Genomic DNA, 12,071 nt, shown 5'->3' on the forward strand with positions numbered 1-12,071 from the left:
GTACACCCCAACTCATCATGCTGTCACCAACTAGAAGCACTGTACACTCCCCAAGGAGCTTTAGAGTGAGATGGATGCTCCCCCAGCCCATCTCTTCATGGCCCTGTTAACCCAGAAATACCAAGGAAGTGCACATAAGAGTTTAAGAGACACACATGGATCAGCAGGTCTCTCACTGAAGGCAGAGCATCTCATGCAGGTAGCCACAGCCTGCACATATCCTAAGCCAGATAAAGCCACAGAAAGCACAACTCCGCTGAAACAAAGCACCTCTCCTGGGAGCACCATGGCTCCACACCCCATCCATCCCTTCCCCATTCCTGCAGCTCCCACTCCCCCTGTAAGGGAGCCATCTGCCTTCCCCCTACCCCTTCCTGCTCCACCCAGGGTGCAGCCTGCCTTGCCAAGGAGCAGACCTTCTGGTTCCTGGGCTGCAATCATAGCAGATTACTGGGTGAGTTTCTGCCAGAGGCCACAACTGCCTGACTCACTGCAGAAGATCTGTCCCCACCTCTGTCTGCTGTAGATACACACAGCTAAACAAGCTCCATTCTGGCAGGCAGCCTCCCAAAAGCCCAAGTCCCACTCTTCTCTTCCATACACACCATCCAAGTTCTGCTCAAAAACAAGAAATGAAGTAATAGCCTGATTTTCCTTAAAAAAGTCAATTTATTGAAATTGTTTAAACACTTTATACAAGTTCCCAATACAAGCTTCTGCTCCCTGGCTCAGGGTTAATGTAAATACAAAAGCATAGACTTCATCAGCTCTTCAATGTGACCTGAGCTGCCACCTCCTAGGGCAAGAGGTCTCACGAGGCAGCTGCTGTGTATGGGCGATTCCCCATGGAGAAGTGGAAGCCATGTGACCCAGCTCCAAGTACAGGCCAACATCAGCTCAAGCCTGAAGCCAATGCTCTGGGTGGTTTCTTTTAGTAACTTTATGCTGCAAAAGTCAGGTAAGACAGGTACAAGGCTTGTACAGACCACCAACACCACAGTGGTACATAGCTCAGCCAGAAGCTCTCCCTGTCTACAGAAGGAAATCAAGAGATCTGATGCCTCTGAACACATACACAATTGTCAAGCCTGGTCAGAAGCAACCATTTTCCTTCTATACAAAAAGGTTGAGCTTTGGAGAGGTGGTACCACCCTTCTAGGAATTATGAGATTTAACTCCCAGGGTAAGTAAACACCAAGTGACTGACTGCGTGTTTCGGGGGAAGAGGTGGGAACATTTAACGAACTGCATAATTTATTTTTTTTTTTATATGACTCAATATGCAAGGATGGCTTTATCTTTAAAATGTTAGTTTCTGCCTCTTTGGTGAGCTTGGATTACAAGAAAATGCCATAAGCTTTGGATCAGTTTTCTTAGAATTTGCCTTCATATCATCACTTGAAGTGTTTAAAAGAAATACAGGATGGAATGGCAGCGCGTGAGGTATCCTTGGGGAAACATCAGGGAGTGGCAGTGCATTCAGTTTGGTTTAACACAACTAGCTGCATAAGGCAAACAGAGAACAGTAAACTAAGCCCAAAATGATCCAAGGAAAGAGGGAAGTGTTAAAAGCTGACCTGTAACACATAGAAGTGGATAAAGCTTCAAGCTCAGCTACCAGGGTGGGAACATGGAAAAAATCACTGGCAGCACTCGGTGTCTAAGTAACAGCCCCACCAGAGACACACAGTGAAAACAGAAGGCAATCATTTTTCTTGAGCTCTTCCCTGGCACCAGGCAAACCTGCAGCTGCTTTGGGAGTCTGATAACTTCTGTAGTTGCTACCTTACACTGCATCTTCCTTTGGCCAACAGCATGTGCACAGACAGCATGGATTTCTGTAAAGTCACTGCAATTTAATAGTGTCTGACCCTTTGTCTGCACAGAAAGCAGGGTGCTGCGCTGAAGATGATGCCAATAAGACAGTACAAGAGTATTTTACATCTCTTCAAACATGCCTGCATTTAAAGTCTTTTCCCCGGAATTATGTTTCCCCTTAAGCTATTGGTTTCATCATTTTGTATAGAATACATGTTCCTTTAATTTCTACACACACCACACTGGGCTCTAACTTAATGGGATATGGGACTGAACTGTTACCATCTATTTAAAAAAAAAAAAAAAACAAACTAAAAAAAGCACCAACATCCATCTATAAAAACAGTATCATTTTCCCTTTTACTCCCAAATACTAAACTTAACCCAAGCTTGGAGGTTTATCTTTCCAGTGGCAATACCTATGAACCTAGGCTAGCCTTCCTCCACGGGCTGGGAGAGAAAGGAGAAGTTATGTCCAGTAGCAAAGAGGATTACAAAAATATACACATTTTTGGGAGAAGAGGAAAGCAGAACCTAGAGCCTGGACTCTGCTCAGGACAGTGGCATTATAGTGTCCTCTCCAAAATGCTTTCACTACCAGTGCTGGTGGTTCCTCTTCTTTGTTTCATTATACATAATCCTTCCCTGTGGAGGAGGCATTTTTTGGGTAGCCTCGGGTGGGTGGATATGAAGTTTCTCTCCGTGGACACGAACAGCAGAGGAAGGATCCCCCCAGTATGGCCAGAGAGGAAGCTGCCCAGCCAATGAAGAGAGCTGACCCAAACTCAAATCTGGGGAAAAAAGAAGGGATAAAGTGAATAACACTCTAATCCAGAGGTATTGCTCATAATAACATGTTCACACAAAGCAGAAGGAAGCAGAAACTGGAATGGACATGGCTTCCTGCAAGGCAGCAGTCTGGAGCAGTCTGAGACTTGGCTGACCCTCAAACCCAGATCTTCAGCATCAGTTTGGTTCAGTATTTTGGGTCACCCCACACAGCTGCAAGTGAGCAGGGTGTGAGCTGAGACCAAGCTCTGTGCAAAACAGTAGTGGAAGAAAATCGTAGAAGTCACATCAGTTAGGTCTCTGTCAGTGATGCTGCAGCAACAGAAAGCCAAGACCTAAGAGCCACATGGATAATCTGGTCCCAACTCTTTCTTCACAGTTTGAAGCCAATCCAGTTAGTTCAGAAAATTCCCTTTTTTCTTTTGAGCTACTGCTACTCCAAACTAAGCCCTGTGAGCATTTGCCACACTAAACTGTAGTGTCTTATATCCAAAGGACCAGTACCTGGTGTTGACAGGGGTGAAAGGGTCATAAAAGGCCCGAGCCACTCTGTTGCCATACCAGGATGTGGCCACCAATGCTGCCAGACCTGCACATAAAGGGAACATAATGTCATGGTTAAAGAAAAATTGTAAAATCATTGCAGTAGTACGCATGCAGCAGAATCAGCATCGGGAGTAATGCTCAGCTGCTACTACCCTGGGCAATTCTGAGCTGTTCCAGTTAGTGTTGGTTGAGAGAAAAGCTAAGAAAGGATTTGAGGTCCCCCCACAGTTACAGTGCACCAAAAGCAGGACTTTCACTGCAGCAGGGGCAAAGGCAGCTCTGCTAACAGATACTGAAGGCATGATGTCCAGAGAGAGAGTGTGTAATGCCAGTGCCAATAGACCCATCTGATGCCTCAGTCAGCCCGAGCTGCTGTGCCAAAGTCTGCAAAGACCAAAATGCCATCTAGGAATTTGCACATTTAACAATAAGCACATCTGTATGTCACCAACCTGAAATGATGAAGATCACCCCACCAAAGACAGCCATCCGCATCTTCTTGACCTGGTCATCTTCCATGCACTTCATGCATTTCATGCCAGTTACAGCAACAAACAAACCCACGAGCCCCAGGAGTATTGCAGCCACCATCAAAGCCCTCGTGGCCTGCAGACTGCCTGGAAGACATAAGAATTTGAGTTACCAAAATGAAAACTCAAAACACAAATAGAAATTCAAATTACTGGCTCAGTAATCATGTGTCAGAACACTCCTATTCCCCTGTTACACAGGATGCATCCAAGCAAGACATTCCTTTTTAGCTTCGGTCTCAAGACTGCCATGCATCAGGATCAGAGGACTCTCAGCCTCTTCTAAAATGCATGGCAAACAAGGGCATGCAGCCTTTCTGCAGGAAATGACCTGGGAATTGCCTTCAGACATCTTTTCTTCCTTGATCATTTGAATCCCAATTGGAAGGACATATCTGTTTATCAAAAGAAGTATTCAGATTTAGGCTCTACCTTGACAAAGCACTTAAGCACGTGTTTTAATATGAATAGTGCCATACATATGAATAGTCCCACAGCAGACAGCAAGGCCCCTTTACTGCTCAACACTTCCAAAACCTGTCTTTTATACAAATAACTCAGTACCGATTTAGATTTTTTTTTTGTGCTAAATTCTCAGCTTGAACCCCAGAGGGTACAAAAATACAATTGCAACAAAAACAGGATTTTCCCAGCCAATTGAAAAATAGGTTATTTTCTACCTAAAATATTTGGCTTAGTTGACTCAAATGCTTTAAGAGCCTCTTGCGCTTTTGAAGAGTTGGTGCATGGGGTGGTGATTCCCATCCCCAAGTGTTGAATTTGCCCGAGTTCTCAGAAGACAGGCTTGATGTACTTTATCCAAGATTTGGTTTTATGAGAACAGAGCTGAAGGCATAGACACACTAACCCTATGAATGTGAGTTACTGAACTCAGATTTTCTTGATACCAAAGAAGAAAAATAATTAAGTCATTACTAAAAAAAAACCCTCAGGTGACAAAACATCTGACTAGCAGTGAAGTAAGAGCCTGAGCTTTATCGTCTGGCAAATCAGGTTTGTTTGAACGGCATGGATTTTAATATACAGTCCTGTAAAGACCTGGGAGCAAACAGGGCTGATTAATAAAAGCAATAAGCTCCCAGGAGTACACTGTAACCAAAGCAGCACAAGTGTTCCCTGACACAGAAGATGATCCACAAGTGACAGAGGTACTAGCAAAGTATCACCAGAATCTTACCCAAGTTTAGAGCTCACTGCTCAAAACACCCTGATTGCCTCCTGCTAGAGCTCTGCAAAAGCACTTCAGGCTTGGAAGTTTCAAGATTTAAGCCTATAACTGAGTAACTTCACAGTCAATGCTGGTAGGGGAACCCATCTGAGTCCCTGATACAACAACGAGCTGTCTGGCTCAATCTGAAACTCAGGAATTCAGAGCTGGCATTGGCCAGGAGGGGGGCAAAGCCTTACCCCCATCCTCTGCAGGTTCTTTACTACGCTTTGCCCCGCAGCACTGCTTGCCCAGGAAAATTCCTGTGACACACACTAACACCAGGCTGTCAGACTCGAGTTTTCTGGATCTGTCCCTTCACACACAATTTTATTGTTTTGTAAATAGATTATGAAAATAGTTAAACAATATTCAGAGCAATAGGAAGTGACACTTTCATAATATGAGTCTCGGCTTTCTTGGGAAAAAAGTCCCTCAATCAGCTTGGCTAATGTTATCTCTTGCATCCTTCAAAGGCGAAGGTGACACACCTCCGCACCGCCCAGGTGTTAATCAAAACCCATCTGCTGCACTGATTGCAGAAACCCATTAACAAAGCCATTTGTCACTTAAGCATAAATCACCACAGCAGTATCCAAACTCGTTTTTAATTAATTTATCTCCAATGTTGGAGATTACACTCCAAAAGTAATTTCTATCTTACAAAAGTAATGCCAACTTTCAGAAAGACTTCAGCTGACAAATTACCACCCAGGCAGCCAATTCAGCTGCCATACATTTAAGGCTAAATTGTGGCCTATTGCAGCAACTCTGAAGACGCCAATGGCTGAATATTATTTTTACTTAGCATGGGAAAGGGTATTTTCTGCAGTGATAAGACAAACCTGTTTTATCAAGACTACAGTAAGTTGGGCTCAGTCTTGCTGCATGAGAAATTACTTTATAAGAGAGGGTTTTGAAAGAGTTCTTTCGTGATGCTCGAAACAGGCAATGTTATCTCTGAAAACTAGAATATTATTTAAAAGGGTGGGAAGAGACCTCTCACCTTCAAACACGATGCTAAGGCACAAACACAGGAAAATGCTGGAAAATGTTTCTATGACCTCTGAAGACCTAGCTATGAAACCTGCTAAAATCTCAAGATGTGTAAGTATTAACTGGATGCATGCCACGGCACCAACAGCTTTGCAGAAACAGTAGAACAAAACACACCATTGTGAGCATTTCCCAGAGCTGCCTCCTCTCAGCAGAGCCTGGGGGAACATCTCCTGGTGCTCTCACCCCGTCCTCATGCACAGCTCAGTGGCATAGGAGGACAGAAGCATTTAGGAAACTCGCAGTAGGACAGAAAAACAGGTTGAAGCATTTGCAGAACACCCTGTTCCTTTATCCCAAGAAGCTGTAATGTGACATGGCTGTGTTAGCCAACCACCCTCCACCCGCCAGCCCTGCGCTCAGAGCACAGGCTGGGAGGCGGCGTTTTTGTCCTCCTACCACTTTTGCAATGTGTGCAGTGCACTGACCACAGTTAATCATCACACAAGCTACTAGTTATTAACTACACATTAAGAGCCGTGTTGTCAATGGAAGCTGCACATCCAGAGGCTGGGAAAGCTAGTTTAATAATAGTTCTGTTGTTCACACGGGCCTTCCCAGGTGCTTTAAAAACCCAAAATTATACAAGTATACTATTGTCTTGACCTGCTAAACAGGACTGGCTACCGACAGCAAGTAGAAGTACTCCACAGCAAGTTAACTTTATGACTTCTACCATATTAGAGACACCATGATTTCCCCACACTCCTTGCTGCTGCAACTGTCTTACCAACAAGAACAGGAAAGCCCAGAAGCTTTTGGGGAAAAAAGAGTCCTGTACAACAACAGCTGTCAGATGGCAACAGTATTTTGTCAATATAAACCAGTACTGACTTGGAAGCCAAGCCTTTTTGTTGCTGCTTAGTAATGAGAGACACAGCCTGAAAAGCCTATAGTAAGAAAGGATCCAAGGACTGAAGAACAGAGGCTTAAAACTACTGTTGACAGCTAATAACAGATGTGTATTCTGAAAGGGATATAATACCACTTAAGTTTACAAACATGCTGCTGCAGCTCATGCATGTTTCACATAATAAACCCTACTTGTTATAAAAACATGCCAACAAACAGTTTTGACTTAGTGGGTTTGGACACAAACTACCTGATGCAGTTTATCTGAAGCCTACTTCTTCCTTCCCACAACTATCATTAACTGACACATAAGTAATTGGTGGTAACTGCTTAGCTATATATACATATATATATAAAATAATGCAAAAGTACTTCTCCTGCAGATGTTTGAGGGTTTTTTTTTCATCATCACATTTTCTCATTTAATCTGTTTATATAATTTACGCTACAGAAAAGCTGTTGGGAAAGTGCCATGGGATTTTTGTAATGCAAAATTGCTGTAATGGCTCTATGTGCAGATTATTCTCTGATAGGGATGCTCATTGGCTGCCTTACTTGTATTTAAAATATGGACTTTTCCTTCCCTTCCCTTCCCACGGGCCTCCATCCAACCAACTGATGACAGACGAAACAGATGCTATGCAGCTCCCTCTAATATCTGCAAGTTCCCCGGGAATTACACCAGCTCCACAGTGTAGGAAGCATGTTACACCATCCACCTCCAAGAACAGTCAGCAGCCTTCAAAGCCTTCCCACCAAGGTTCATGAAAGCTGGATCCCCTGGAAGAAGTGGGATCCCACCTCCTGCTGGTTCACAGCATGTGAAAGTTACTATTGTGATCTCAGCATCAGACTGGGTGGCCAGCAAACATCTCTCTCACTTGCAGTCATTCTCACTACAGCCAAAAAGCTACTAATGGCTTGGAGGCTTTCAGCTCCTTACCAAACCCTGCAAAGACCCACCCTGTAAACCCCTCACATTTAAAGCACCCCACCACAAGTCTAAAGACTGTACAGAGGAATCTAGACAAGATAGGGATTCTGGGTCATGCTTCTTGACAAAGTGGAAAGGGCGGGAAGTCCTCACTGCATGTCTGGTGCAAAAGCAGCAAGTTCAGTAGATGACTGTGGCCTTGTACTCTGCTTACCAGAAAGCAGGAAAGGTTCAATGCCCTCCTACACTCACTAGGAGAGAAAGAGTGGTGCTAAGACTAGCAGCACATGGTACCACCATTTCCAGATTCCTGGTGAAAGGAGACCTGGGCAGCCTGTTTTCTCACGAAGCCTGGAAATTCCCCTACCAAGAGATTTAGTAACACATAGTAACACCAGCTACTAAAGCTGCTTAGAAGCTGCTTGCAGAGCAATAAAGCCAGTGTATTGCAACAGACTCCCATCCCCTCTTGCAGAGGCACCAGGGCACACAAACAGCCTCGGTGGCATTCCAAATAACCCTCTACCTTCACAAAGCCAGCACAAGTGAGACTGTTTTATCAGTCAATCATGATTTTTCATGAGGAAGGAACAGGGATTGAGAAACACAGTAGCAAATTAACCCTTAACACACAAGAAAGTACAGATATCAGCAGGTTCTACCTGCTTACTCCAGATCTAAAGATGGAGAATTGGACACATGCCCCTCATGCTTTGTCCCTCCCTGGGCCACCCTCCCAACTTCCCCACCATCACTACTGAGCTACAGTAACCTGAGCATGAACCCTTCGTTCCCCCCACCCATTCTCCTCCCCAGCTCCTGGAACAGGCTGAGCTACAAGAGTGAAGGTGTAGGAGGGAAGATTTCACATTTCAGCGATGCTGCTTGACCCAGAGGGTATTCAAACCCTTGTTTATTTTCTGGGCTAGGGCACAAAGGCTCATTGTGGATGTACTAGGTTTGGTGATGAAGTGATAGATGAGTCTCAGCTTGTCTCAAGCACAGAACCTCTCCCAGCAAAACCAAACAGGGCAATGAGTATCTTCAGCTAAAACAGCTTAGACAGGACCCAGAACAATCTCTGCTCAGAACAGTAGAATGTGGTTAGGTGGGGCTGAAATGTTTCAGAGACAGGTACCAGGAGCCCTACATCCTCCTGTCTGAGACCATCCCCCTGAGACCCCGAGGAGCACAAAGCTGAGCTAAGCTCCATGGACCATGCTGGAGGGCCACAAGAACAATGCTGAGGCTGTGCAACAAAGCCTTGTTGCAAGGGTGGCATTTGTTGCCTCTATGTCTGCGTGTGGCCACGCACTGCTTTTCACGTAAGCCAGCAAAACGCAGCCTTTCTATTGCCTGAATAGGAGCAGTGACATAAGCCCTCAGCTGAACACAGCTGCGGGATAAGTGCCAGCATGGGTGCGCTCCAGCAGTGTGCCCACACGGGAAGCTTGAGGCCTCTCACTTGATTAATGGTGCTCATCAGCTTGTGCCAACCCCACCTCTGCCTTGGACCGATGCAGAATCGGTCCAAGCAGCCAAACACTGACACAACCAGAGGAATGGCAACAGCTACCAGATACCCAAAAGTTTGCTGGCAATGCCTTCCAGAATTCTCACAACCATGAGTTACTGCAGGTGTGAGAAGGTTCAGTCCTTTCTGAAGGGACAAAGTAATTATAGATGTGAGTCTCTCCCATCAGCTCACGAAGCTCTGACATGTGAAGAAGCTCTGGCAGGAAAGCACAGCCAGGCAGAAGTTCTGCTCACATAGCCGTACCACCTTCCACCTTCTCCAGAACATAGAGAAACGCAGTAAGGGAGCTCCACTGCACCTGTCCCGGGGTGCAGCTGTCAGTATAGATGGTTTTGGTTTGGCTAGTTTTTTGTTTGTTTTTGGCTTTTTGCACCTCCACCCAAACCAGCGCTGCTGGTCCCTGCCCATGCCTATGGGACTGTAAAACCTTGAAGGCACACCAGGGGGGAAAACGGCAGATAACGCGATAACGTTTATGCCCCCCGGCACGACCTGCTCTTAAGTGGGAAAGGCACAACCTAAGCAAGCTGAAGGACCGAAAAAACGAGAGGCCCTTTCGCCAGCCCTCACTGATTTTCCCATCACCTGCGATCTCCCCGTTTCTTGGGAATTTTCAAGCATGCTGTCCTGCAGGGCCAGGAGCTCTGCAAAAACACAAAAGGAGGCGCACACACACACTACGAGCTCAGCCATGGTCCTTGGCACCTCTCTTCCCCGTAGCCGCAGAAGAGAAGAGCCCGTATTGTTCGCTGGACAAAGGTGAGGGGAGCAGCTGGTTTCGGTGCTCAACCATGAATAGGCCAGGTCTGGAAGGCCTGGGGCAGGTTTCTGGGAGTCTGTTCTCGGCGGGTTCCGCAGTTGATTCCGCAGGCAGGTCTCATTAACAGCACAATGGGCTGCGCACAGCCCCCGAGGCAAGGTTACTTTTCGCAACCCATCTAGGGGGTGGATGGAGATTCCTCAGCCCTGCTGGCACCTTCGCCCCCCACCCCCAGTGCGAGATAAGAGGCTTGAAGCTGAGCTTACACATAATTACCACTCAAAGCACCCCGGACTGTGTGCTCAGCCCTGCCCCGATTAGCTCAGCCCCGCACCCCGCGAATGCCAAGTGGGTGCGCAGCACTCCCGATGGGAGCAATCCGCACCTCTGCGGGGCCCACGGGCGTTCGGAGCAAGGGAGCAGGAGGGACTGATGTGGGCTGGCCGCGAAAGTGGGGCAGGGGGTGTCCGACTTCACTGCGTGACACACAGGAAGGGCTGGTGGCAATCGGACTCTGGGACACTCCCCACGGGCCTCGGTTTACGTGAAACTGCCTGCTCAATCCTTCGGGAAAGAGAAGGTGACCAAGATAGTAATTATTATTTTATTAATTAGGGAGGAATAAAGTTGGTCAAGGACTAGGGATGAGGCGAGGGATATCGAGAAAGGAATTTCTGGGGGGTATCTGCATAAGTTTTCTTCGCCAGCGCTCGGTGTGAACACCCCGAGTGACACCCCAGCCAGCCTTGCCCATACCCCAGTGACACCCCCGCCAGCCAGGCTGCAGCTCCTGCCTGCATGAAATGGCTTCACCGTCACACGACAACGTAAGAGACTAAGGATTACCTTGACGTACTGTTCTGCCTAAAAACCGCAAGCAGTGCTACCTGGGCAGGAGGCCAGCTCACCTGCCAGCCCTCTGCTTAACAGCTCCACTGGAGCAGCAGAGACTTTCCGAGAGAACAAAAGACTGAAAGAGTCAAAGGCAAACATGACCCGTACTCTAAAAGCCCACTCCGGCCCCGCTGCTGAGCTCTGCTCCCTCTCAGCCGTGCCCAGTCCTTGGCTGAACCTCCGCAGCCAAAAGCTCTTGCTCACAAACACGGCGCTTTCCCGAACACTTGTGGAGGACCTGACCCTTGCTCTCCCGGGACCTTTTTCATTGCGAGGGGGGAACGGGCAGCCGGGGTGCGGGCAGGGGGCTGCGGGGCGTCCCGACCCCCTGCCCAAGTATCGCCCCGCCGAGCGCCCCCCCTCCCCACCCGGGGAGGCGACACTGCCCAGGGTGCCCCAAAGGACAGTCACTGTGGAGTCACCCTCCGCTCCGGCGGGGAGAGCCATGGGGAGACCCCAAGAGACACGCGTCCGACCCCAGACAGGGTGAAGCGTCACCAAAGAGATGGGGGACCCCAGGCCCTGCCCCTTCAACCCCGAAGGGCCACGCTGTGTAATTCCAGCGGGACAGAGACCGTGAGACCCGACAGCGACAGCACCCCTACTGCGACAGGCACTTGGGATGGGTGGGAGGGACGACACACGCACGACGACGGCGGAGATGGGACACTGGACGTGCAACAGGGCTGGCAACCCCAGCCCAGGTACTTCAGCTGAGCTTCGACGCGACCGACACCGCCGTGGGATGGCGACCCCCACGGGGCTTGTACCCCAGCCCCGACCGAAGGAGCACTGGGGCAGAGGGGACGACCCCGACGGGACGGGCACCCCCTGCTCCCTCACTGCCCAAGCCCCGACTTACCCTCCAGCTTGAGCAGCGAGTCGTACACCTTGCACTGGATCTGCCCCGTGCTCTGCATGGCGCACGACATCCACAGCCCCTCGTACAGCGCCTGGGCCGTGACGATGTTGTCCCCCGCGTAGGATGCCATCTTCCACTGGGGCATGGCGGTGCTGATGATGATGCCGATCCAGCCCAGGAAGGCCAGCACGAAGCCCAGGAGCTGCAGCCCTCCGCTGGCCATGTCTGGGGTGGGGACGGGGACAAGTGGCTGTGAGGGGACAGG

The 12,071-nt window shown here is 48.3% G+C and overlaps 1 protein-coding gene across 1 annotated transcript; it reads right to left on the minus strand.

The window, feature by feature from the left end:
• Positions 1–649: 649 nt before the first annotated feature.
• Positions 650–12,035, minus strand: CLDN1 (claudin 1). The gene is made up of 4 exons (XM_027884074.1): positions 11,807–12,035; positions 3,606–3,770; positions 3,112–3,196; positions 650–2,609 (listed from the first exon to the last, which is right to left on the minus strand). The coding sequence occupies exons 1-4, from the start codon at positions 12,027–12,029 to the stop codon at positions 2,447–2,449; spliced, it is 636 nt and encodes a 211-aa protein (XP_027739875.1). The 5' UTR covers positions 12,030–12,035; the 3' UTR covers positions 650–2,446.
• Between the last annotated feature and the right edge of the window lie 36 nt (positions 12,036–12,071).

Source organism: Empidonax traillii, unplaced genomic scaffold, assembly GCF_003031625.1.
Source record: "Empidonax traillii isolate 1590-97213 ecotype Southwest subspecies unplaced genomic scaffold, ASM303162v1 scaffold138:size3245559, whole genome shotgun sequence".
Classification (NCBI taxonomy): domain Eukaryota; kingdom Metazoa; phylum Chordata; class Aves; order Passeriformes; family Tyrannidae; genus Empidonax; species Empidonax traillii.

Excerpts from the sequence above, each read along its gene's own strand:
- CLDN1 (XM_027884074.1), bottom strand. The coding sequence starts at position 12,029 with ATGGCCAGCGGAGGGCTGCAGCTCCTGGGCTTCGTGCTGGCCTTCCTG. Across the intron at positions 3,771-11,806 it reads CTCGCTGCTCAAGCTGGAGG|GCAGTCTGCAGGCCACGAGG; the intron begins GTAAGTCGGGGC and ends TATGTCTTCCAG. Across the intron at positions 3,197-3,605 it reads GGTGATCTTCATCATTTCAG|GTCTGGCAGCATTGGTGGCC; the intron begins GTTGGTGACATA and ends CTTTATGTGCAG.